This window comes from Sus scrofa, chromosome 2 (genome assembly GCF_000003025.6).
Source record: "Sus scrofa isolate TJ Tabasco breed Duroc chromosome 2, Sscrofa11.1, whole genome shotgun sequence".
NCBI lineage: Eukaryota > Metazoa > Chordata > Mammalia > Artiodactyla > Suidae > Sus > Sus scrofa.
Window position 1 is genome coordinate 9,601,046 of NC_010444.4, and position 26,686 is coordinate 9,627,731.

General features: G+C 56.6%; 1 protein-coding gene and 1 long non-coding RNA gene across 3 annotated transcripts; one reads left to right on the forward strand and one right to left on the reverse strand.

Moving 5' to 3' along the window:
* FADS3 (fatty acid desaturase 3) lies at positions 6,582-26,307 on the forward strand. Of its 2 annotated transcripts, XM_021079073.1 has the most exons (13): positions 6,582-7,012; positions 19,889-19,999; positions 20,653-20,850; positions 21,130-21,231; positions 21,342-21,464; positions 21,719-21,779; positions 21,893-22,114; positions 22,865-22,941; positions 23,402-23,499; positions 23,848-23,944; positions 24,066-24,145; positions 24,314-24,439; positions 25,980-26,282. In XM_021079073.1, the coding sequence occupies exons 1-13, from the start codon at positions 6,806-6,808 to the stop codon at positions 26,029-26,031; spliced, it is 1,554 nt and encodes a 517-aa protein (XP_020934732.1). In that variant the 5' UTR covers positions 6,582-6,805; the 3' UTR covers positions 26,032-26,282.
* Positions 19,569-24,998, reverse strand: LOC110259247. The gene is made up of 2 exons (XR_002341468.1): positions 24,604-24,998; positions 19,569-22,286 (listed from the first exon to the last, which is right to left on the reverse strand). It is a non-coding gene; the product is annotated as an uncharacterized LOC110259247 (long non-coding RNA).

Here is a 26,686-nt window from a genome sequence, read left to right on the forward strand (position 1 = left end):
CTGTCACCTGTGTCCTCTCCTGCACACCAGTCTCTTTCTGTCCTATTCTGGCTCAATCCTGAGTCAACTAGGGGCCGAAGGAGGATTAAGGTCTGGGCCCTGGGCTGCCTGTCCCTGCCTTGGGCTTCTGGACCGTTGGCCCAGCCACACCCAGCACTAAGGAGACACCAGGCAATGTTTGAGCCCTGGCAGGGGGTCCCCATTCCCTCCCCACAGGCACCAGGATGTCACACAGGAAGTGGTGGCCCCAGCATAGGAATGAATGAGCCCAGCTTGAGCCTACGGTATTAGCCAGCCTCCTAGACTCTAAATGAACCACCTGCCATGTTCCTGATGCTACATTAGGCCCTTCCCTATTTTTCAGAGATGTGGAAACTGAGCTTTAGGCAGGGGCAGAGGAGGATTTTGTGGGTTTTTTAATTTTTTATTTTTTTGCTTTTTAGGGCTGCACCTGCAGCATATGGAAGTTCCCGGGCCCGGGGTTGAATCAGCCACAGCTGCCAGTTTACACCACAGCCACAGCAACACCAACTCCAGCCACATCTGTGACCCATGTCGCAGCCTGCAGCAACGCCAATCCACTGAGCAAGGCCAGGGATCCGAACCCGAACCCGCATCCTCATGGATACTAGTCAGGTTCTTAATCCGCTGAGCCACAGACGGGAACTCCCAGATCAGGATTTTAATGTGATCTGTTTCCCACCTCTTACTCCGTGGCAGCTGCCCCCACCCCTGCTCTGCTTCTGGGGGTGGGGTGGGGCTCTCAGGGTGAAGGTGGGTGGGGGTTTGGGGTTTTGGCTCTTGGTTGAGAGGGGAAGGTTAGCTGACATCAGGAGGTGTTTCTCTGCACGGAATTTTCTAGATAATCCACTCATGTCTCTCTTAAGTGCAGCTGGCACTGGTGCCACCGTTTAAAAGCCGGCACCAACCACAACCATTCAGCCCAGCCCAGGCCTTGCACATTGCACGGCTCTGTCCAATTTTACCGTTTGCCAGGCCTGTCCTGATTTGGCCCCGCCAGGGCTGTGTCCCTGAGCAAGTCCTTCCTCTCCAGGCCTCAGTTTTCTCGTCTTGGGGTTGGAAATATTGGACTCAATGACTTTTGCAGCCCCCCTTCTTTTTTTTCATTTATCTTATTGTGGTTAAAAAAACATAAAAGTTTACTTTCTTCACTATTTTTCAGTGTCCAGTTCAGTTGTGTTAAGTACATTCACATTGGGAGTTCTGGTCATGGCTCAGGGGAAACGAATCTGACTAGCATCCGTGAGGACACCAGGTTTGATCCTTGTGGGTTAAGGAGCCAGTGTGGCCGTGAGCTGTGGTGTAAGTCACAGACACGGCTCAGATCCTGTGTGCGTTGCTGTGGTTGCGGTGTAGGCTGGCAGCTGTAGCTCTGATTCCACCCCTATCCTCGGAACCTCCATATGCTGAGGGTGTGGCCCTAAAAAGCAAAAAAAAAAAAAAACAAAACCGTAAAACTCTATTCACGTTGTTGTGGAGTTCCCTCGTGGCTCAGCAGGTTAAGGATCCCGCACTGACACACATTCACGCAGGTCACCACTGTGGCGAAGTTTCGATCCCGGGCCAGGGAACTTCCACCTAGTGAGGGGGTGCCTACCCCCCGCCAAAAGAAATTATATTCACATTGTTGTGAAACAGATCTCCAGAACGTTTTCATTTTGCAGATCTGAAACTGTAAAGCCATGAAACCACTGCCCACCCCCCACCCCCGGGTCACCCCCATTCTATGACTACTTTACATATATATTTTTTAAAGCCCACACCTGTGGCATATGGAAGTTCCCAGGTTAGGCGTCAAATCATAACTGCAGCTGCCAGCCTACACCACAGCCATAGCATCTTGGGATCCGAGTTGCATCTGCAACCTGTGCTGTACCTTAAGCCACTGGGAAAGGTCAGGGATCGAACCTGAATCCTCAGGGATTCTATGTGGGTTCTTAACCCACTGAACTCCTACTTTGCAATGGGAACTCCTAATTTATATGTTTTATTTATTTTTTATTTATTTGTTTTGCTTTTTAGGGATGCACCTGCGGCATATGGAGGTTCCCAGGCTCTGGTCAAATCAGAGCTACAGCTACCAGCCTACGCCACAGCCACAACAAGGCAGGATCCGAGTCGCGTCTGACCTACACCACAGCTCACAGCAACGCCAGATCCTTAACCCACCAAGTAAGGCCAGGGATCGAACCCGCAACCTCATGGTTCCTCATCGGATGTGTTTCCATTGCACCACCATGGGAACTCCTACATATTTTATATGAGTGGAATCATGCAGTATTTGTTGTTATGACTGGCTCAGATTTCATCTGTGTTGCAGCCTGGGACAGGATTCCTTTTTTTTTTTTTTTGCTTTTTAGGGCCGCACTTGCAGCATATGGAGGTTCCCAGCCTGGGGGTCTAATCAGAGCTACAGCTGCCAGCCACAGCCACAGCCACAACCATGCAGGTTCCAAGCCTCATCTGCGACCTATACCACAGCTCACGGCAACGCCAGATCCTTAGCCCACTGAGCGAGGCCAGGGATCAGACCCACATCTTCATGGATGCTGGTCGGATTCATTTCCGCTGTGCCACAACCGGAACTCCTCCTTTTTAAAGCCGGAATAATATTCCATTGTGTGCATAGACCAGATTTTGTTTACCGCCGTGATGGACCTGCTGAGAGTTGCTTCCTCCTCTTGGCTACTGTGAATAAAGCTGCTATGAACCCGGGAGGACAGAGAGCTCTTATTTTGGATATTTACCCAGAAGTGGGATTGTTGGGTGTTATAGTAGTTCTAGTTTTTCATTTGCTTTTTTTTTTTTTTTTTTTTTTTTGGCTGCACCCACGGCATGTAAAAGTTCCTGGGGCCAGCATCGAACCCAAGCCCCTGCAGATCCTTAACCCACGGAACCTCAAGAGAACTCCTGGCAGTTCGAGTTTGAATTTTTTGAGGAATCTCCGTATTGTCTTTCCTAGCAGTAGCACCATTTCACAATCCAGCCAACAGGGCGCAAGGGTTCCAGTATCTCCACATCCTTGCCAACACTAGTTTCATTGGTGCTTTTTAATAAATAGCCATCCTAATGACTGTAAGGTGACATCTCACTGTGGTTTTGATCTGCAGTTCTCTGAGATCAGTAACGTTGAATATCTTTTCATAGGCCCATTGGCCATGTGTACCCAGGCTCTTTTTTTTTTTTTTTTTTTTTTAATTAAGGAAGATTCCAAGGAGCTCTAACTGTCCGTCATAGCGCTGCCTCCAGGGAGATCTTATATGACCACATCACATAAGCTCTTACTTGATTTTACCTGGAGATCCTACATGGTAGGGCCATAGCTCTTGAATAATTCTCTTGAATAAGATAACTCTTCATTGGAGTTCTGTTGTGGCTTAGCGGGTTAAGAAGCTGACTCGTATCCAGAAGGATGCAGATTTGATCCTTGGCCTTGCTCAGTGGGTTAAGAATCCGGCGTTGCCGTGAGCTGTGGTGTAGGTTGCAGACGCAGCTCGAATCCCATGTTGCCATGGCTGTGGCGAAGGCTGGCAGCCGCAGCTCGGATTCGGCCCCTAGCCTGGGAACTTCCATATGCCACAGGTACGGCCCCAAAAAGTTAAAAAAAAAAAGATAACTCCTCACTGATGAGTTGCATCCAGGACCTAATAATCAAGCTCAAAGTATGGTGAGTTTTAACTCAAAGCCAAATAGTATGCTCTGACTTGGGTCACTTTGTGTGTTTGCTTCAGAACAAATGTCTGGGCTTTGTTTTTTTTTTTTTTTGTTTGTTTTTGTTGTTGTTGTTTTGTTTTGTTTTGTTGGTCTTTTTAGGGCTGCACTCGAAGCATATGGAGGTTCCCAAGCTAGGGGTCAAATCGGAGCTGCAGCTGCCGGCCTACACCACAGCCACAGCAGCGTGGGATCTGAGCCACATCTATGATCTATACCATGGGGGCAAGGCCGGATCCTTAACCCACTGAGCGAGGCAAGGGATCGAACCTTCACCCTCATGGATACTAGTCAGATTTGTTTCCACTGAGCCATCACGGGAAACTCCCAGGCTTTGTTTTTTGTTTGTTTTTTAGGGCTGTACCTGCAGCCTATGGAGATTCCCAGGCTAGGCGTCGAATCGGAGCTGCAGCTGCCAGCCTGCACCACAGCCACAGCAATGTGGGATCTGAGCTGTGTCTGCAAGGACCTGCACCTCAGCTCATAGCGATGCTGGAACCTTAACCCACTGAGCAAGGCCAGGGATCAAACCCGCATTCTCATGGATACTAGTCGGGTTCGTGACCGCTGAGCCACAGTGGGAACTCCCCGTCTGGGCTTTGTGATTGCTCTTTCTGGGTAGGCCCAGAGCTTTTTCGGAGATTTGCCAGACCGGGCCACTGCTGCCCCCACTCCACTAAGCCAAGCCCCACTGGCCTATACCAGCATCATTTGGCTCCAGGACAGTGGCTGGCAGCACCAAAGGGGGTGGAAACGTCAACGTGTCTGAGAGGCCTGTGTCGCAGTTCAGGGGGGGCGGGGAAGCCAGCAGAGGCTGGGGGCTCTCCTTAAACCTCTTGCCCCCCCCCAAATGCTCCAACTGGCCAGACCCTCCCTTGCCTTTTAGATACTCTCTCCCCCTCCCCCTGCCTAAACCCAAGGCCCTGACAGTGGCCTCATGGCAGCTCAGGAATGTCAAGTGGTACCTCTCTCTATCCAAATAGCCTGAGAGGCCTCCCTGCCCTGATTGGGGTTTGGAGCCAGTGGAATTGCCAGTTCCCCAGGGCCTCTGACTCCAGGAAAGTTGCCAGACCCACTGGTTTGAAGCCCGAAGGAGCGCCGAAAGGCCCTGAGACTGGCAGAGACCTGCAGGCGCTATTGGTTGGGCTCTGGGGAGACAGTTTTACAGCAACTCAACTCCAGGTGGCAGGAGGGCTCAGCCACCTCTCTCTGCCTGTCGGGATGAAGGAGCTGGAGGCAGTGGCCGGCTCCTGAGCCCTGTCCTTGCTTTACCTCCCAGGGGATCCGGGGGGTGGGGGTGGGGGGGCTTCATCTTCCTCATCTCTCTGGGGGCAGCTGGGGCAGGTGGAGGTTCTAACCCCCCCAATTCCCCGCCATCTCCCGTGAACTGAGATCTGGCCAGGGCCCAGGGAAGGGGTCAAAGGTCAGCAGCTGACCACTGAGGGCTGCTGAAGATGGGGTGAGGGCAGGGCCTCTGTGGTCACCTCAGCCACACTCCTCTACCCCCTCCCACATGCTCAGGGAGGGGGCTCAGGCAGCCCACAGTTGTGATGACAAGGCCTTATTTGTTGTCCTGGCAATTGGATGCAGGTACTCCTGGTACCAAGGAGAACCCAGAGGCCCCCCTCAGTTCTTTGGTCCCCAGCCCACCTGTCCCATGAATGTTAGTGACAATGATGTCCTGCAAGTTGTTAAACCAAGATACAAATGTTAGCACATCAGAAAACGATACTTAGGTTTCTCAAATTGTGTTCCCCAGGCCGGCACATCCGCCTCACCCCATCAGCATCACCTGGGAACTTGCCAGAATGCAATCTTGGAGTACCCTGGTGGCCTAGGGACAAAAGGATCTGGCATTGTCACTGCCGTGGCTCAAGTACTATCCCTGGCCTGGGAACTTCCACATGACACTGGGTGCAGGAAAAAACAAAACAAAAACAAAACGCCATTCTTCATGCCCCCCAAAGCAAACCTGCTGGCTGAGTGCCATCTGGGCGTGAGTCTAGTAGTCTGTGTCCTCACAGGCCCTAAAGTCTTGATTCTGATGTTCAATCCAGCTTGACACCTGCTGCCCTGTAGCATAACCATAGCCTGATTTCATTCCATGTTGGCTGTGAATTCTTAATTTTTAGGAACAGGTATCTTTGTCTCAAAAACAAGGGTAGGGGAGCAACCGACACTCTCAAAAGGATTTTAGGACAAAATAGGGGAGGGTACTATCAGGAGCAAGCCAGCCAGCCCAGCATCGTCATCTGGTGAACGGCGGCACCCCACTCCCCTGCCCCTGCTCCCCTTTCGCCCCACGGGCCACCCCGCCTCATCCTCAGCCCTGCAGTCCTGACCGCAGGAAGACCACCGACCTCCACACAGTCCCCCGGGGGTGGGGGCGGTCAGGCCAATAACCTCAGCCCCGACGGGGCAAGCTCGCTGTGCCGATGCTGGGGACGCATGGTCTGAGAGCTGGTGACGGTCACCCCGAGGTAGTGTCCCCACCTCCCCCGTGCGCTCAGAATGTAACGTTGTCGGAGGCGCGGCGGCACGCCCATCATTTGCAGACTCTGGGCCCGCAGCGGGCGGGCGCGGCCGGCACCGGCACAGCGGCGTGGGCTTTTCATCCTTCTGACCCCGCCCCGCCCCGCCGGGCGCGAGCCGGGTTGCGGACCGTGCCCCCCACCGGCCGGGGCGTGGTGGCCGCGGTGCCTCGCGGGCGGGGAGCGCCCGCCTCGACGCCGCCCTCCCCGCCCGCCCCGCCGGAACGCGGCGCAGCCAATGGGGGTCGAGTCGCTGCGCGGGGATTGGGGCAGGCGCGCGGCCGGCGGCGGCGGCGGCGGCGCGGGGGCCGGGGCGCGGGGAGGGGGCGAGGCGAGCGCTGTCAGCGCGGTTATAAGGGCAGGAAAAGTTGCCCGCGGAGAGCCGGGCAGGCGCACGCTCGTACGGCGGCCGCAGCGGCAGGGCGGGGCCGCGGAGCAGCGGGTGGCGGCGGAGGAAGTCCCGGAACGCGACCTCGCTCCCCTCGGGGTCTCGCTTGGGCCTCGGCGGGGTCCCGGGATCGCCAGGACTTTTGCACGCAGCCATGGGCGGCGTCGGGGAGCCCGGCGGGAGACCCGCGCAGCTGGGGGCGCCGCTGCCCACCTTCCGCTGGGAGCAGATCCGCCCGCACAACCTGCCGGGCGACAAGTGGCTGGTCATCGAGCGTCGCGTCTACGACATCAGCCGCTGGGCACAGCGGCATCCGGGGGGCAGCCGCCTCATCGGTCACCACGGCGCGGAGGATGCCACGGTAAGGCCGCCCACCGCGGGCGGGGCGGAGTCTGGCGCTCGGTGGGGCCTGGTCGTGGGCACCGTGTCCTGCTCCACCCGCGGGGTCTTAGCATTCCCCCCTGCTCTCGCTGACCTTTGACCTCCCGGCCGGGGACCCAGATGTGGGATGGACGAGCCGGGGCCTGATGGGGAGTAACGAGGCCACTTCCCAGCATGGAGAAGCCGCACGCCGGGCCGTGGACCAGGGCTGGGCTGGAGCACATCTGTGTGGGAGGAAGGGGCTCTCGGAGGTGGGTGTGTCATGGCAGAAAGAGCTTGATGCCCCAGGTGAGGGTCTTCCCTGATGCTCTGAGGTTCCTCCTCTCGGTTCTGGGTGCCCCCAGACCAGGTTCCTCATGCTGGATGCTTGCTGGATGCCAGAGGTAGGGCGGGTTCCCCGGAGGCTGGCAGGGATGTGCCATCAGAGGCTAGAGGCTGGGCAGCAAAGCTTGGGCAGGGCCTCAAGGTCTGTGGCTTTCCCAAAAGCTGCTGTAAATGGCCGTGAGGGGCGGTGACTCACCTCTCCTGGGCTGGCCGCTGCATGTGGGAGAATTTTGCCAGTCAGGCTGGGTGGGCCTCTTTGGGAAGGCCCAGTCATCCCAGGAACAGGGTGGCCCCTGTAGACCCCAACTTCCCCTTTCCAGCCATGTCTAGACATGTCATGGTCAAGGAGGAATGTGGCCTGTCCAGGGGGACATCTGGCAGAGCAGCTCTCAGGACGTGACTCCTCATCAGCCCCTTTTCCCACCGTTCCCCACCTAGACAGTAGGACTCAGGGCCAGGATACACTGGCCTTGACCATCCAGAATCCTAGGTCGGTCCCACTGGGTACCAAGAAGAAGGTCTTCGAGATTCCAGGGGATGAATCCCTAACGGGTGGAACTGTAGGAAGCAAAAGAAATTGGGTCCCATCCCAGGAGGGTCCGTGTCCCTGGTACCAGGACCTTCTGCCATGAGTTGGCGCCTGAAAGGTTGGGGTCAGAAGCCTCCCGAAGCTCTAGATCCTGACAGAGAAAGCCTTGTGCGTGGAGCTCAGGGCCCAGGCAGTCGGAGCGGACCGTGGGCTGGTGACCATGTTCGGGCCTGTACGGGTGGCAGATGCTAAGCATATCTGCGTGCGTGGCTATACATGTGTGCATTGCTGCCAGGGTGTAGGGGGCATAAGGTTCCAAGGCCCCATCCTCCTCGGCCTGGCCGAGCCCCAGCCACCCCTCCAGGAGCCTGGGGGTAGCTGCTCTGGCCTTTGTTCTTTTTTCAACCTCTGACCTGTAGGCCAGGGTGGAGGCTGGCGAGGGGGAGATGGATGGAGGGCACGGCTTTTTCCTGCTTGGTGCCCAGGCCCGTGCTGGGGGCCCTCCCGTGGGCGAACCCCATCATGCCTTTCGCCCTCAAGCCCTCATTGATTCGTAATCAGTAAAGGTCTGTTTTCCCATTTGATTTCAAAATCTCTGTCTGCTCCCTGGGGCCAGGTTCCGGCTCTGCCGTCGGAGGCTCTGAGTGACACTGAAACAGTCCTGTCACTCCTCTGAGCCCACTCTGTCAAGTGGGGACAGCTGGGCCCAACAGAGAGCCAGCTGAGGGCCGAAAGGCGCCTTCTCAACTCTGCCTCGTTGTTCCTGGTCCATGTATATTGCCAGCTGATAAGCGTGGGTGAGCCCTGCAGCCTGTAGAGTGCCGTGGATAGCCATGGTATGCCAGAGATTGAAAAAAGGCCAAAGGAGTTCCCATCGTGGCGCAGCGGAAACGGATCCGACTAGGAACTATGAGGTTGAGGGTTTGATCCCTGACCTCGCTCAGTGGGTTAAGGATCCGGCGATGCCCGTGAGCTGTGGTGTAGGTCGAAGATGCGGCTCGGATCTGGAGTTGCTGTGGCTGTGGCTGTGGCTGGCATCAATAGCTCTGATTAGACCCTTAGCCTGGGAACCTCCATATGCGGCGGGTGCAGCCCTGAAAAGACAAAAGACAAAAAAAAAAAAAAAAAAAAAAAAAAGCCAGAGCAGCTACCCCAAGGCTGGCTCTTTGCTGGTTGATCTTGTCTGGTTCATTCATGCCTGTTACAGACCATCTCTTAGCTTCTCCAAAGCCCCAAACACTGGGCACTGGCGTTGCCAGAAATAACTGGTCTGCTCAGGCCAAAGGGGCTGTGAGGAAGCTGTGGGGTGGGGGACCCCAGTCTTTGTCTGTGGCGGGCACACAGGGCAGGACACGGATTGGTCCACCCCAGGTCCAGGGCCTGGAACACAGGTGGGGGTGGGGGAGCCACGTCTTACCAGCCCCTGCCACCCATCAGCTGTTCTCCTGTTCAGGCTACAGAAGCCTTCCTGCCAGGAAATTCCCAGAGTTCCCGTGCCATGATGTCAGCTTGTGGCCATCCTGGGATACAAAGCTGGGTACCCTGGGGAGAATGCTCTGGGCCTTGGGCCAGGTTTGTCTTAAGAGTCACAGGCGGCCTGAGAATAGTGGAGCCAGCCAGCGGGGGAGCAGGGCCCAGCCCCACAGGTCAGCAATATACCAAGGCAGGGCACCAAGCACCTACTGCGTGCCAGGCTCCAAATTCAGTGTTTGATTCTCTTTTAATCCTCAAGATTCCTCAAAGGGGCAGGCCCTATTCTTGCTACTTCCACTTTGCTGATGAGCAAACCGACTCAGAGGCTAAGGGACTTGAAATTAAGTGATGGGTCTGAGATTAAAATCCACAGCCCGTGCTCTTAAACGCCTGCTCCACTGTCACTTGGCTGTTTGTTTCATTCCTTCATTCTTCAACTACTGGATCATTAAATCCATCAGCAGATATCCAAGGGCTGTGAGTGAAGATACATACAAGCTGTGAGTGAAAGAAAATCTGTTAGGAGGAATTCCCGTCGTGGCTCAGAGGAAACGAATCTGACTCGTATCCATGAGGTTGCGGGTTCGATCCCTGGGCTCTCTCAGTGGGTTAAGGATCCGGCGTTGCCGTGAGCTGTGGTGTAGGTTGCAGACAAGGCTCAGATCTGGCGTTGCTGTGGCTGTGGTGTAGGCTGGCAGCTATAGCTTGGATTCGACCCCCAGCCTGGGAATCTCCATATGCTGTGGGTGTGGCCCTAAAAAAAAAAAAGAAAGAAAAGAAAAAAAGGAAAATCTGGGAGTTCCCTTCGTGGCGCAGTGGAAACAAATCCAACTAGGAACCATGAGGTTGTGGGTTCGATCCCTGGCCTTGCTTAGTGGGTTAGGGATCTGGCATTGTGTGAGCTGTGGTGTAGGTTGCAGATGCGGCTGGGATCCCGTGTTGCCGTGGCTGTGGCAGGCAGCCTGGCACAGGCTCCAATTTGACTCCTAGCCTGGGAACTGTCATATGCCACAGGTGCAGCTCTAAAATGCAAAAAAATAAAAATAAAATAAAATAAAAATGCTTTTAAAAAAAAAATCTGCTGGGGGGGATGTTGATTGGTGGAGGGGGGCCAGCTGGAGCAAAGGCCCAGAGGGGGGTCCCGTACCCCATGCATTCGAGGGCAGCAAGGCTGTCAGCCTGGCTGGAGTGGAGGAGTGAGGAGAGAGGCAGGCAGTGAGGTGCAGGGGTGGCAGGGAGGCAGGACTTTGGTTTCATTCTAAGGGGAGCATGAGGGCAGAGCTGGGAAGCCAGGGGAATCTCCATTTAAAAGGATCCCTGGTGGTTCAGCAGGTTAAGGATCCAGCATTGTCAGTGCGGTAATGCAGGTTCGATCCCTGGCTGGGGAACTTCCACATGCCGCAGGGCAGCCAAAAAAGAAAAAAAAATTCCAAATGCCGGGGACAGGGTCGGGGAATAAGGCTGAGCCTCCTGGGAGAAGGGCAGAAGGGCTAAAAGAAGAGATGCTGGGGACTGGTCCTCCCCTGGGGAGGCCGCTTGGAAGCGGTGGCCATTTACCTGGGCCCTGAAGTGCGGGTGTGGTCAGGGCAGAGAGAAGGTGGTGCCGAGGGCTCGGACACCAGCGGAGCCACTAGGATTTAGCTCAGGGTGGGCTTCAGACGTCAAAGTTAAGAGGCCGTCCTAGTCTTCGCCCATCTTGCAGGTGAGGAGACAGGCTGCATCTGGGTGATGTTAAGGGGGCCCTCCTGGAGCCCCCAAAGCACAGGGCCTTCATCCCTGGACTTGGAGCGTGTGGCTTGTGTCTGGGTAGGAGTAGGGGAGGGGCAGGCCTGGGCAGAGAGGCCCTGGAGTGAGGGTGGGGCCGCAGAGAGGGGCTGGGCTTGGACGCAGACGACCTGGCTCCAGAGCCCACACTGCTGCCACCTACCACGTTGGCTGCCTTGAAAGCCGCCTGATGGCCTCTCCCCATGAAGTGCGACCTCTCTGGGCTCTGTGGGTGTTTTCTGCAATGTCCCCGCCCACCCAGACTCCCTGGGGGGGAGAGTGCAGTGCCCTGGGGGAGGCGTTGGGATGTGGGGCTCTGGGCAGGAACTCCAGGAGCAGAGGTGGGGTGGCCTGCAGCCTAAGCACCACCCGCATTTCCTTCCAAGGGCGCCCAAGCCCTGTGGGGTTCTCAGGAGACAGCAGGAAAGAGCCAGAGCTCCATGGTGGAGAGAAGACCCGGGGCCCGAGGGCCACCGCTGGGTCAGTGACACCTATGAGGCCAAGGGTACTGGATGGAGGAGCACCCACTCCCACCCCATCTCCTGGCTCGTCACGAGGAATGGCAGGGGTGCTGGGAGGATGGGCACCACTTCCTGGGGGCATCCGCCTGGGCTCTGCAGCACAGCGGGCTTGGATGCTCACATTCAGATCTGTGTGCCCTTTGGCCTCAGTCTCCTCATTCATAAAATGGGGGCGTTCCCGTGTGGCTCAACGGTAATGAACCCGACTAGTATCCATGAGGATGAGGGTTCCATCCCTGGCCTCGCTCAGTGGGTTAAGGATCTGGCGTTGCTTCGAGCTGTGGTGTGGGTCGCAGGTGTGGCTCGGATCTGGCGTTGCTGTGGCTGTGGTGTAGGCGGGCAGCTGCAGCTCCGATTAGACCCTGAGCCTGGGAACCTCCATATACTGCGGGTGTAGCCCTAAAAAAAGCAATATACATATATTGCTTATATATATAAAAATATGTAAGTATATATATAAAATGGGGATACATATATATATAAAATGGGGATAGACATATATATATATATATATAAAATGGGGATATATATAGAAATAAAATGGGGATACACACACACACACACACACACACACACACACACATATATATATATATATAAAATGGGGATATCGATGTGTCTCCCTGCTGGCCTCTCATGAGGAGCAGCACCAGGGAGAGATCAGAAAAGAGCATCTGGAGTTCCCATCGTGGCTCAGTGGTTAATGAATCCGACTAGGAACCATGAGGTTGCAGGTTCGATCCCTGGCCTTGCTCAGTGGGTTAAGGATCCGGCATTGCCATGAGCTGTGGTGTAGGTCGCAGATGCGGCTCGGATTCCACGTTGCTGTGGCTCTGGTGTAGGCCGGCAGCTGAAGCTCTGATTCCACCCCTAGCCTGGGAACCTCCATATGCTACGGGAGCGGCCCAAGAAAGACAAAAAAAAAAAAAAAAAAAAAAAAGCATCTGACCCCTGGGCGGGAGATCCTGCTTTATCTTCCCTCCTGGGAGAGGGAGGGAAGGACAAATTCCTGGCCGTGTCCTCTGAGGCATGTACCCTCACCCCCATCCCCACAGCCCCTTGCGGCCTCCACAGCTGGGGCTTAAGGAGCAGACTCAGACCCCTTGAGCACCCCCAGCAGCCCTGATTCCTTCCTCTTTCCTGATCTGGAACATTCCAGATTCTTTGGGGGAGTGACCAGAAGTGTTCCCAGACCCCACTTCATCTCTGGGGGTAGAAGGAGGCTACCAGCCCCTCCTGTTTCCCAGCCTCAGGCTGGCCAGGACCTGACCGGCCGGACACACCTTCACCCTCCTGCCTCCCGCCCGTGGGCCGGCATCTCTGGGTGGACCCGCATCTCTGGGTGGACCCAGGAGAAGGACACAGGAGGCCAGTGGGGGCTCAGATGGGAGCTCGGCTGCGGAGCTCGTTGGATGCCAGGCCCCCTCTAAGTGCTCCACCTGGGCTGACTCCATCCACCTTGCAGCCCCAGGAGATGGGCATTTGTGGTTCTGGATTGACCGATGACAGAATACAGAATGGGGGCTGCGGTGCGACCTTGTCTGTGGCTCCACCGCTTGTCTCATAAGTGGCGGCTCAGATTCCATTCCATCCCCGGCAGGCTGGCTCCTGAGTGTCCACCCCCCACCCCGCCCCAGCCCAGTGCTGCCCTTAACCAGAAGCAACCCAGAGCCCAAAGCAGGGCTGGGGGCAGGGCAGGAGCCACTCTGAGGCTTCCAGGGACTGAGGCCGCCTGGGTGGGAGCTGTCTCCGGGGAGGGCATGGGCCTCACGGGAGATAGACTTGGGTTCGAATCCCAGCTCTGCCTCTACAAACTCTGACCTGGGCAGGTGTCTCCGCCACTCTGAGCCTCTGTTCCCTCCCCCATAAAGGGTTCAGACCCCTGGCTCGTGGGCTGTGGAGAGTTGGTTCCTTCCCCTCATTTGTACCTGCCATCCTGCCCCTGCTCTGGGTGGAGCTCCGAGGCCACCATTGTGAACAGGGCCTGTCCCTGCCACCCGCAGCTTGTGTTTAGAGATGCTTCTAATTCCAGCAGCTTCACCCAACTCTGTTCCAAGAATTAATGAGAGGCCTCAACGGCCACCTTCATGGGGGCGAGTCACAAGGTTTGCACCCATGCCCCTGGGAGGATATTTCCAGGTGCATCAGGGATGGGGGAGGGTGGGGCCTCCTGTGGTACCCCGAAACTTGGTCAGTGCAGCCCCAGAAACACCAAGACGAGTCTCATGATGAGGAACCCTTGCCCCACCTGGGAAACCGACTGCCCCCCACCCCCACCGCCACCAGGAGTGGCCCCCCTGGGGCTATGGCTGAATGGCCATAAGCAGTTTGATAATCAGACCAAGTTCTGGTCCAGCCTGTATCAAATGGAGCTGTGTGACCTTGGGTAAGTGGCTCACCCTCTCTGAGTCTTCTGCACAGCTGCTGAATCCTTAAGCAGAGGCCCAAAGAAGACAGGGTCACGTGGCCTCAGCCAGTGTCCAGAAAAAGCTGTTTGCCTGGAGAGGGGAGGGAGTGGGAGGGACCGGGAGCCTGGGGTTAGTAGATGCAAACTATTATATTTAGAATGGATAAGCAGTGAGGTCCTGCTGTACAGCACAGGGAACTAGATCCAGTCTCTTGTGGTTGAACATGATGGAACATAATATGAGAAAAAGAATGTGTATATACATGCATGTATGACTGGGTCACTTTGCTGTTCGGCAAAAATTGGCACAACGTTGTGAGTCAAGTATGCTTTAAAAAAAACTTCCAGGGTTGGATTTACTGTGACAAAGTGTATACCCTTGTTTTAGTCTTTTTTTTTTTCTTTTCTTTTCTTTTTTTTTTTTGTCTTTTGCCATTTCTTGTGCCGCTCCCTTGGCATATGGAGGTTCCCAGGCTAGGGGTCGATTGAAGCTGTAGCCACCGGCCTACACCAGAGCCACAACAACGCAGGATCCGAGTCATGTCTGCAACCTACACCACAGCTCACGGCAACGCCAGATCCTTAACCCACTGAGCAAGGCCAGGGATCGAACCCGCAACCTCATGGTTCTTAGTCGGATTCGTTAACCACTGCGCCACGACGGGAACTCCATGTTTTAGTTTTTTTCTTTTTAGGGCCGCACCTGTAGCATATATGGAGGTTCCCAGGCTAGGGGGCCTAATTGGAGCTGTTGCTGCAGGCCTATGCCAGAGCCACAGCAACACCACCCAACTAGAATCCATGAGGATGTAGGTTCGATCCCTGGCCTTGTTCAGTGGGTTAAGGATCCGGTGTGGCCGTGAGCTGTGGTGTAGGTGGCAGATGCAGCTCAGATCTTGCATTACTGTGGTTGTGGCATAGGCTGGAGGCTGCAGCTCCAATTTGACCCCTAGGCTGGGAGCTTCTATATGCCGTGGGTTCAGTCCTAATAAGACCCAAAAAAAGAAGAAAAAAAATCCTATGTGATTTGAGAAATTTTGATTTTCTTTTGGGGGATTTATTTCTAATGCCTTTTATCTTTTTTAAAGTTATGATGCTTCTTCTCAAATACCTTTTCTTTCTTTCTTTTTTTTTCTTTTCAGGGCTGTACCCGAGGCATATGGAAGTTCCAGCCTAGGAGGTGAATTGGATCTGTAGCTGCCAGTGTACACCCGCCACAGCCACAGCAACATGGGATCAAGCCACATCTGCGACCTATAGCATAGCCCACGGCAACGCTGGATCCTTAACGCACTGAGTGGGGCCAGAGATCAAACCTGCATCCTCATGGAATCTTCAAGGATACTAGTTGGGTTCGTTACCACTGAGCCATAACAGAAACTCCTCAAATTTTTAATTATAGGGTTTTTTTTTTAGGAGCTAATAAAAAAATTAAATTAAAAACAAAAACAAAAACTGTTTGCTGAGGTTTGGTCTGAGGCCCTGGACACACCTTGTTGGTTCTCAGAGCCCAAGAAGTCTGGGCTCAGCAGCACCCAGAGAGCCCCAGGGAGCCTGAGCTGCTTTCTTTTTTCTTTTTTGCTTTTTAGGGCAACACTTGTGGCCTATGGAGGTTCCCAGGCTAGGGATTGAATCGGAGCTACAGCTGTCATCCTACACCACAGCCACAACAACACCAGATCCGAGCCATGTCTGCAACCTACACCACAGCTCACGGCAATGCTGGATCCTTAACCCACTGAGCTTGGCCAGGAATTGAACCCACAACCTCATAGTTACTAGTCAGATTTGTTTCCACTGCGCCACGGCGGGAACTCCCTGAGCTGCTTTCTGAGCAACCCTGCCCATGCCCTCCCACCAGCCAGAGCCTGGTCCACAAGCTCTGGGATGTCCCCATCCAGCCCTGGGGTGGAGGTGGGGGCTCACACCTCCCCTCCTCACTGCCAGGCTGGAGATCCCTCTGGTGGGTCTGGCTCTGTCCCCTCCCTCGGGGCATGTACAGGCTGCTCTTGGGGGCATCTGGACAAAGGGCAGCAGACCTGCTCCAGCAGCTCCAGGCATGGCCGTGGAGCATCCGGGGGCTGCTGGGCACCGGGGTGGCCCTAGAACAAACACAGAGGATGAGAGGAGGGACCATAGCCACAGTACACTCATCGGCTCTGTGCCTTTGTGTGCTGTGCCTTTGTGTGCGTGCCAGGCTGTGTCTGGGAGTTTGGGTGGCTCTGCCCGTGCTTGGGCTCCTGAGTGTGTCTCAGCCTCGGTGGCAGTGTCTGTATGCGTGGAGGCATGTGCACAGGACATTACACCACGCGTGTGTGCCTCTGGTGTCACACTCTCTTTGAAGAGGCTCCTGTGCTCGTGTGGGCTCCGTGTGCCACCAGCGGGGTTTCAAGGGAAGTGAGAGGGGATCCGAACTAATGCTTATCTGGCCTTTTTAAGGAAGAAAATTCTGACACTTGCCACACATGGCTGACCTTGAAGACATTATGCTAAGTGCAATTAGTCACAGAAGGGCAGATACTGTGCCATTCTTCTTCTGTGAGTCCCTGGAGAAGTCACTTCATAGAGACAGAAAGCAGCCAGTGGTTGCCAGTTGGGGGCGGTGGAAGTGGGGAGCTAGTGTGTCAGCTCGGGAAGATGGAGTAGTGGTGGAGACGGATGCTGGTGCTGGTTAACCAATAATGTGAATACACTTAATACCCTAAACTCCACACTTCAAAATGGTGAAAATGGGAGTTCCCGGCCTGGCTCAGTGGAACTGAATCTGACTAGTATCCAAGAGGACGCAGGTTCAATCTCTGGCCTCACTCAGTGGGTTAAGGATCCAGCGTGGCCATGAGCGTGGTGTGGATCGCAGATATGGCTCCGATCTGGCATTGCTGTGGCTGTGGCTCTGGCGTAGGCCGGCGGCTACAGCTCCAATTAGACCCCTAGCCTGGGAACCTCCATATGCCGCAGGTGTGGCCCTAAAAGGACAAAAGCCAAAAAAAAAAAGAAATACAGCAGAAATTGACAGAACATTGCAAATCAACTGTAATAATTTTTTTTTTTTTTTTTTTGGTCTTTTTAGAGCTGCACCCTCGGCATATGGAGGTTCCCAGGCTAGGGGCCCAATCAGAGCTGTAGCCGTTGGCCTATCCAGAGCCACAGCAATGCCAGATCCTTAACCCACTGAGCAAGACCAGGGATCGAACCCGAAACCTCATGTTTCCTACTGGGATTTGTTCCCGCTGCGCCACAATGGGAGCTCCTGTGATAAATTATTTTTTTTAAATACAACTAAGAAGAAGAAAAAACCTGTTCTACAGTCCAGAAGCAGAAAAACCCTAGAGTCTTGCTACTTTGATTTGCCTCCTGGATTTGCCTAGTTCCAGGCAGGAGAACTGACCCGCTGGAGGTTCAGGTGAGCGGGGTCAGCTGAGTCCAAGAGCAGACTTCCCTTTTAGCAGTTCTGCCAGTGCCACCCTCCCCCACTCCCCACTGGGGCAGGGCTGGGGCAGCTTCCTGTGGGGCCAGCCCTCCCCCCCCCCACCCCGCAGCGGGGCTGCCCCCTCATCAGGGTTTGTCCCTGGAGAGAATGAGGTCTGTCCCTATACAGCCCCTTCCCCTGTTACGAGCTCCAGGGAGGGCCCCCCTGTCGGCCTTCCCAAGGGCCTTAGATTATTCCAGAAGCTGGACCCTCTGGACCCCCAGGTCCTCAGACTGCCCTGGGCAGGTAAGAGAGCAGACAACAGGAAAGGGGACCCCTAACAGGAAAGGGGAGCCCTCGCGAGGATGCTGCAGATGTGGCTGCTAAGTGGGGGGTGGGAGTGGGGGCCGAGGTGCTTCTGTCCCCAAGGCAGTGGAGGCTGGTGGACTCATTAGCCAGAGGACAATGGGAAATACAAAGGTGTTTCCTTGAGCAGCCTGCCGTCAACTTCCCCACGGGGGACACCACCACCCAGGCCCTGCTTCCTCGCTTCCAGCTGCTTGCTGCTTGCGGGCTGGGGCTGGCTCCCTGGAGGAGAGCCTCTGAAAGCGCAAAGATAAAAGGCAGCCAGAGAGCTGCGAAAGATAATGAGCCGGTGACACCAGGGCTCCGTCGGGAGTGAGCCCCAGGTGTGACATTCAGGTTTATTCTCTGCTGAGCGGGTAGGGGAAGTGTCACTTCCCATTCGGGCCTCTTTCCCCAGCACTTTATCTCTCCGGGGGTCTCCCTCTAAGGCTTTCTTCGCTTTGTGCCCTACCCCACCCCCTCCTCCTACAGAGAACCACACACTGTTTATTTAACTTTTAAAAAACTTTTATTTTCCACTTCTGCTTTTAAAATCAAATGAGAAGTTCCCATTGCGGTTCAGGGGTAACGAACCCAACTAGTATCCATGAGGACTCGGGTTCAATCCCTGGCCTCCCTCGCTCCGAGGGTTAAAGGATTCAGCGTTGCCATAAGCTGTGGTGTAGGTCACAGACATGGCTTGGATCCTGCGTTGCTGTGGCTGCGATGTAGGCTGGTGGCTATAGCTCTGATTCAACCCCTAGCCTGGGAACGTCCATCTGCTGCAGGTGCAGCCCTAACGACAGGAAAAAAAAAAAAAAAAAAAAAAAGAGTTTAACTGTTTGAGCATCTTCCTTGCACAACCCCCAAGAAATCAGGATGTGGGGTCCTCGACTGATTTTTTTTTTCTCCAGGTGGCCCAGGGGTTCTCAGGTACACGTTTCCTCACCCACCCTTTACCCACTGCTTGCGGTCCTGAAAACTGGTGTATGGACGTTCCTGTCGTGGCTCATCAGTAATGAACCCGACTAGGAACCGTGAGGTTGTGGGTTCGATCCCTGGCCTTGCTCAGTGGGTTAAGGATCCAGTGTTGCCGTGAGGTTTGGTGTGGGTCACAGAGGTGGCTCAGATCCTGAGTTGGCTGTGGCTGTGGCGTAGGCCAGCAGCTGCATCTCCAATTTGACCCCTAGCCCCGGAACTTCCATATGCTGCGGGTGAGGCCCTAAAATAGCAAAAGAAAATAAAAGCTGGTGTACGATTTCCAGAAAGCTCTCCAGAGATTTTTTTGGAAAAGTCAAACGCTTTCATTTAAGGGAATCAGAGTCTTCCAGGGAGAACTTTCTGTAAGTCCAGATATTAAAACGCCCAACCAGTGGTTGCCAAGAGCGGGTGGGGGAGGGAGTGTGATGGACTGGGAGTTTGGGATTTGTAGGTGCAAATTATTGCTTTTTTTTTTTTTTTAGGACCTCGCCCACGACATATGGAAGTTCCCAGGCTAGGGGTCCAATCAGAGCTACAGCTGCCAGCCTATGCCACAGCCACAGCAACAAGGGATCTGAGCCGCATCTGTGACCTACACCACAGCTCACAGCAACGCCAGATCCCTAACCCACTGAGCAAGGGCAGAGATCAAGCCCGAAACCTCATGGCTCCTAGTCGGATTCATTTCTGCCACACCACGATGGAATCTCCCAAATGGTTACATTTAGAATGGATAAGCAGTGAGGTCTTCCGTATGGCGCAAGGAACTATATATCCAGTGTCTTACGGTAGAACACGATGGAAGATTTATTAATAAGAGAATATATATATATATGACTGGGTCGTGTTGCTTTGCAGCAGAAATTGACACAACACTGTAAATCAACTATGCTTTAATAAAAATAAATAGAAACAGAACAAAACGCCCAGCCGGGTTTGGGGAAGGGCTGCAGGGCGGGGCGACACTCGTGGGCCAGGCTGACCCGAGTGGTCCTCTTTCTGTGACAGCTGAACAGCCAGACTGCCTGTCTGCTTTGCCTGCTGCTTCAGGCTGCAACGGTCTGTCTGTCTGTCTGTCCCCCTGACTGTCTGTTCTCCTTCAGGATGCCTTCCACGCCTTCCACCAGGACCTCAGTTTTGTGCGCAAGTTCCTGCAGCCCCTGCTGATTGGAGAGCTGGCCCCGGAGGAGCCCAGCCAGGATGGACCTCAGAATGTGAGCAGGGCCCTGGTGGAGGCTAAGCCCCCAGAGAGGGGCTGGAGGGGATGGGGGGCATTGCCAGTAGCAGCTCCATCCGAATCATCCTTAGGGGCTCCGGGGCCAGGGCTGGGTTTGCGGTCTCTTCCTGGGCACAGTTATAGGCAGAGCTGTAGCACCTGCACCAGCATTTGCTGGGGGACCCCAGGCAAGCCTTCTCCTTGCTTTTAGCGCCCCCCCTCCCCCATCTGTGATGAGCTGGGTTTTTTGGTTTGTTTTTTGGCTGTCCCTGCCGCATGTGGACGTTCCCAGGCCAGGGGTTGAACCCACATCATGGCAGCGACCCAGGCTGCTGCAGTGACCAATGCCGGATCCTTAACCCGCTGTGCCCACAAGAGAACTCCTACAATGAGGATTTGGAGGAGCTGAGTTCTAAGGGTTTTTCCTGCTTCTCATGCATCCCACACCTTTTGCTGGGGGGCAGCCTTTGCAGCCAGCCAGCAACCCAGCTCACGCCCCAGGCTGAGTGCTGCCCGTGGTCCCTCCATTCTCTTTGGCCACACCCCTTGGGCCTGAGGCTGGGAGGAGTAGCTGGGGGTTGTGGTGTTGCTTCTGGGGATAACTGGCGCCTCCCCGGCTTCCTTGGCTGATCAGCCGTTCTTCCCTGCCAGGCCCAGCTGGTCGAGGACTTCCGAGCCCTGCGCCAGGCAGTTGAGGACATGAAACTCTTTGAGGCCGACCCCGTCTTCTTTGCTCTCCTGCTGGGCCACATCCTGGCCATGGAGGTCCTCGCCTGGCTTATCATCTACCTCCTCGGCCCCGGCTGGGTGCCCAGCACCCTCGCCGCCTTCATCCTGGCCATCTCCCAGGTGACCCCAGCACTTCTTGCAGCCACCTAAACTGTCCAACAGACACAGGGCCTGGCACACACGGACACTCAGGACCTATTTGCTGAATAGATGAATGAATGAACAAACAAATGGCCAGCCAGAGGCCCCATGAGGCCGGTATCGGTGGGCCAAGCTGCATAAAAGAGGAAGCTGGCCCCCTAGGGTCTAGAGTGGAACATCAGCTGTGGGGGTGCCCTGCGAGCTGGGAGGGCTCGTTGGGGGCTCCCGGCCAAGGCCCCTGATCCTGCGTCTCCCCAGGCCCAGAGCTGGTGTCTGCAACACGACCTGGGCCACATCTCCATCTTCAGGAAGTCCTGGTGGAACCACTTGGCCCAGCAGTTCGTGATGGGGCAGCTGAAGGTGAGGGCGGGCTGGGGGCTGGGCAGCCTGGGGCTGAGTCGGGGTCCCCGCGCTGGCTCTGGAGAGTGGACCCAGCCTGGCCCCACCCCTGAGAGCCCCTGTCTCTGCAGGGTTTCTCTGCCCACTGGTGGAACTTCCGCCACTTCCAGCACCACGCCAAGCCCAACATCTTCCACAAGGACCCAGACGTGACCGTGGCGCCTGTCTTCCTCCTGGGGGAGTCATCCATCGAGGTGCATGGGGGACACGCTCAGGCTGGGCAGCTGAGGGGACCTGGTGACCCCCGAGCCCCCCCCTGTGGCCCAGGCCCTCTGCTCTAGCTCCAGGATGAGCTTCTGCCCCCCCCCCCCCGGCTACCCCCTCCCCACCTCCCAGTTGCTGGAACCTAGAGTTGCCTTGGCTCCTCGGCCCCAGCCGACCCCCTGACCCTGCCTGGGACGAGGAGGCCCAGAGAGCTGCCCTCCTCAGCGGCCACCTGTCCCCACAGTACGGCCAGAAGAAGCGGAGATACTTACCCTACAACCACCAGCACCTCTACTTCTTCCTGAGTGAGTGTCTGCTTGTTCTCCTGGAGTGGGAAGGGGACATGGCCGGGGCGGGGGGACCATACCTGGGCTGGCACTGTCCATGCCACAGCCACTGACACTGGACTGGCTTCCAGCCACCCCCAGCATGGCGCCAAGGCCTCCCCCAGCCTCTCTCTGGTCGCTGCAGCCTGAGCAAACCCCCACCGCCAGGCCTTTGCCCCAGCCTGCCCCTTTGCCCGGGGTACCTTCTGGCTCAAAGGCAGACAAGCCTTGCCCAGAGCTTTCAAGTTCCTTCCTGCCAGATTTCCCTTCGTGGCTCAGTGGAGATGAATGTGACTCATATCCCGAGGATACAGGTTCGTTCCCTGGCCTCGCTCAGTAGGTTGAGAATCTGGCATTGCTGTGAGCTGTGGTGTAGACTGCAGACACGGTTCGGATCTGGCATGGTTGTGGCTGTGGTGTAGGCCAGCATCTGCAGCTCCGATTCCATCCCTAGCCTGGGAACCTCCGTATGCCACGGGTGTGGCCCTGGGACGACAAAGAAAAAAGTTTTTAAAACATCCAAAAAGCCCCAGGAGTTCCTTCCCACCCTCACAGCAGGGTGATCCAGAGCCCTCAGGCAATTGCTGGAGCCACAAGGCGAAGATGAAAGGATAGGGGTATAGGAATTCCTGCTGTAGGGGTGTAGGAATTCCTGCTGTGACACAGTGGCATTGGCGGAGTTGCTGAAGTACTGGGATGCAGGTTTGACCCCCAGCCGGCAGGATCCGGCCTTGCCGCAGCTTTGGCATAGGTTGCAGCTGCAGCTCATGGCCCAGAAATTCCATATGCCATGGAGTGGCCAGAGAAGAAAAGAAAAAAAACGGGTGCGGGTGGATAAGGTGGCCCCCGCCTGCCAAGACCAGCCTGGAGAGGCTCAGACACGAGGGAAGGCGTGAGGACCAGGCTTGTGGGTGATGCACAATTGTCCCAGCCGGATGGGACCTGCACCAACTCCCACCGGGCATTCCTGGAGGAACGAGCCCCCACTCCCCAGGCTCCCGCTGCCCAGCCACCTGTTCGCGCCCCCACCCTGTTCCTGAGCCCCTTCACGCCCCTCCTTGCAGTCGGCCCGCCTCTGCTCACGCTGGTGAACTTCGAAGTGGAAAATCTGGCATACATGCTGGTGTGCCTGCAGTGGACGGTGAGTGGGGCGCCCCCCAGGTCCCCTGGGCATACAGGGTGGGGCATCAGGGGGCAGCCCCCGGCCACCGGTCCCCACAGGCCTGCGGGCGATGGTGTGGTGACACGTGTGCGGGGGAGCGAGTGTGCCTGTGCCTGTGTGCATGTGTGTGGTTGCAGGGGAGAGTAGCAGGGGCACAGAGCCTGGTGTGGGTCTCTCACGGGAGGGTGTCCTCCCTGGGAGTGGGGATCCTCTGGGCCCACTGTGCCAGGCATTCCACCCCCGAGAGGGCTGCGCCCCACCCCACGCCCCTCCACCTCCCACTGTCAGCCCTGCGAGGCCGGGAGGGCGAGGACCCTGTCCCCTTAACCTGGCTGCGAAACCCAAGCCCAGAAGAGACACATCAGGCAGCAGGGTGGATGACCCCAGCTGCCCTCTCCGGGCTGCCTCGCGGCCTCTGCCCTGCCCCCTTCCTCTGCAGGACTTGCTCTGGGCTGCCAGCTTCTACATCCGCTTCTTCTTATCCTACATCCCCCTGTATGGCGTTCCCGGGGCGCTGCTCCTCTTCGTGGCTGTCAGGTATGGCCCCGTTGGGCACGGCAGGAAGGGGCAGGGCTCGGGCAGCCGGGGACCCTGACCACAGCCCTGCACGTCCTCATCGGTAGAATGGGGGCTGCGGCAGTACTGCCTCCCTGGGTGGCTGAGTGCTGGGATCCCGGGTTTGGCAGGTCTCGGGGACGTGGTGTGGCCCACAAGCGGCCCCACAGGTGCCCACCCTCACGAGGAGGGCTGCCCTGCCGCAGACCCTGCCCCACCCTGCCGCTTTAAACACCGGGGGCGGGGGGAGGGCTTGCTGCCATCCCATCATACAGACGAGGAAGCTGAGGCCCTCAGTGGCCGCAGGGCAGTGCCTGACTCCCCTCCCAGGGTCCTGGAGAGCCACTGGTTCGTGTGGATCACACAGATGAACCACATCCCCAAGGAGATCGGCCACGAAAAGCACCGGGACTGGGCCAGCTCCCAGGTGGGCGGCAGGGGGGCGGGGCCCATCCCCGGGGGTGGGGGAGGGGCGTCCTGATGGGGCTGCCGTGGGGCCAGGGCTCCGGGCCAGCCCCCCACACCTGTGTCCCGCACGCTCCTGGCAGTTGGCAGCCACCTGCAATGTGGAGCCCTCCCTCTTCATCGACTGGTTCAGCGGACACCTCAACTTCCAGATCGAGCACCAGTGAGCCCAGGCCCTGGGGGCCCCCGGGGGTCGGGGTGGGGGGTGAGGCCTGACCCCCTCTGTCCAGTCGTCCCCCAGGGAGGCCAAGACCTGAGCCCTGAACTTCCTGGAGGCTCCGGGAGGGGTGGTGGCCTGGCCAGGCTGCCAGCACACGCTCTCTCCTCCCAGCCTCTTCCCCACGATGCCAAGGCACAACTACCGCAGGGTGGCCCCGCTGGTCAAGGCGTTGTGTGCCAAGCACGGCCTCAGCTACGAGGTGAAGCCCTTCCTCACCGCCCTGGTGGACATCATTAGGTAAGCCCCCCACCCCAGCTCACAGGGGCTCCCCTGGGGGCCCTGGCTACCATCGCCCAGCCAGCCCCCACCTGGCGTGCAAAGCCTTTCTCAGCAGCCTTTCCACCCACAGCCTGTGGCCTCCCTCCGTTGACTCACACCACCAGGGTTTAGGGAGCACCTACCATAGGCTCCGGCCCTGGCCCTGGTGCTCCCGAGACATCAGTGAGCAAAACAGCCCGAGATTCCTCGCTTCCTGCAACTGACATCTTAGCGTGGGAAACAAAACAAACAGTTAAAATACATAAAGTACAGGAAATGTGAGAAGGGAAGTGCTTTGGCAAAATAAAGCTGAACCAAACCACAAAACCTAAGGGTGGGGGCAGGAGAGGGGACGGGGAGTGCCAGGCAGGGGTGCAGTGTTTCGTGGGGTGGCAGGGTCGGTGGTAAGAAGGCAGCGAGTGTGTGGCGTTCCCGTGGTGGCTGCAGCATAGGCTTCTGACTCGACCCCTGGCCTGGGGAACTTCCATGTGCCGCAGGTGCCATGGTACAAGGTAAAAGAGGAGTTCCCGTCGTGGTGCAGTGGTTAAGGAATCCGACTGGGAACCATGAGGTTGCAGTTTCGATCCCTGGCCTCGCTCAGTGGGTTAGGGATCCTGCGTTGCTGTGAGCTGTGGTGTAGGTTGCAGACACGGCTTGGATCCTGCATTGCTGTGGCTGTGGTGGAGGCCAGTGGCTACAGCTCTGATTCGACTCCTAGCCTGGGAACCTCCATATGCCATGGGTGTGGCCCTAAAAAGCAGAAAAAAAAGAAAAAAAGTAAAAAAAGAAAGAAGGCAATGTGTGAGCAGAGACAGGGAAGAGGGGAGAGGGTTGGCCTTGGAGACATCTGGAGAAAGAATATTTGGGGTGGGAGTAGGGGAACAGCCGTGCAAAGGCCCTGAGGCAGGAGTGTGGGAAAGCCACAGAGCAGAGGAGGGGCACATAGGACTGCGATTCTGGAAGGATGCTCTGACCATGGGGATGCACTGAGGGGGCCAGAAAGAGCAGAGCGGGGCTCCTGCAGCCATCCAGCTCGGCCCTGGTCGTAGCCTTGACTGTGGGGAACAGAGGCCAGATTCCCGGCCAGGGCGCTTCCACCTCTGTGCCTTAGCACATGCCATTCCCTTAATTTGGGTGCCCTTCCTTCTAAACAGGTGTTTGAACTCCCGCTTCTCCTTCATGGCCCCTCTGAGCCCAATCCTCGGAGCCCCTGCCACTTGGCCCGGCCCCTTTAGAACCCTGGGCACAGGGTTACCTAGCCCAGCAGAGGGAAGTAACAGAGAGAGCTGGGTGAAGAGGGACCGGCCCACCCAGGCTCCTGCCAGGACTTGGCCTTGGCTGTCCCCCTCCCCCAACCCGAGGTCTAGATTCCACTCCAGTTAATGAGAGGGTAGCCTTCTCTCCCGTCCTCCGATTCCCGCCCCACCCAGCTGCCTGCCCCAAGGAATTGAGAATATTTCTACTCCCCCTTGGCATCCTGGGGAAGGGGTTAATATCTTGCTACACCTTCTCCACCCAGGTCCCTGAAGAAGTCTGGCAACGTGTGGCTGGAAGCCTACCTCCACCAGTGAAGGCAGCACCCAGGACCCTGGCAGCCACCAAGCCGCCCGGATGCTCCCCAGCTGCACCCCCCCACACACACCCCGGCACGCCCTCCCCTGTCTGCTCCACAGCCCTAAGGCCAGCGCCCTCAACCCAAGAGGCCCAGAGCTAGGGGGGTGGTGTATACAGCCACGTGGTGAGCATGGCATGTTTTCCTAGAGCAAAAAAAATAGGGGAAGATGTTATTTTTATATAAAAACAAACCCAGATATGTTATGGAGTATTGAATTGGCAAGAATTGTGGAGCCGGAGTTCACGTCCTTGGGCCATTAGGGCAAGGGCGCTGGGGGTGTTGTGAGGGGTGGCTTTCCGAGTTCCCCTCTGCTCTGGGTCATGGACTGGCATCTGCCACGGGCTTAGGTGCTCTGAGGGCCTGGTGGCTTCCTGTGCTAAACCAGCACCCGTGGCAGATGGTACCAGGCTCACCTTACTTTACTCCTTTGCACAGCGGGACAGGGGGGCTGGGGGCAGACGGGTGCCCAGGGCTGAGGGCCATGTCTGCAGGTGCCCCTGGAGCACAGGAGGAGGCCGCCCCCACATCCTGGCTCTGACTGGCTCTGTGCTAAGGGGCCTCAGAGGGCCACCAGCAGTGTGCCCCCCTGCCGATCCCAGGACCACACTTGG

Coding starts and splice junctions, on each gene's coding strand:
- FADS3 (XM_021079073.1), top strand. CDS start 6,806: ATGGGCGGCGTCGGGGAGCCCGGCGGGAGACCCGCGCAGCTGGGGGCG. Junction 7,013..19,888: donor ACGGCGCGGAGGATGCCACG/GTAAGGCCGCCC, acceptor GTTCTCCTTCAG/GATGCCTTCCACGCCTTCCA. Junction 22,942..23,401: donor TGGTGTGCCTGCAGTGGACG/GTGAGTGGGGCG, acceptor CTTCCTCTGCAG/GACTTGCTCTGGGCTGCCAG.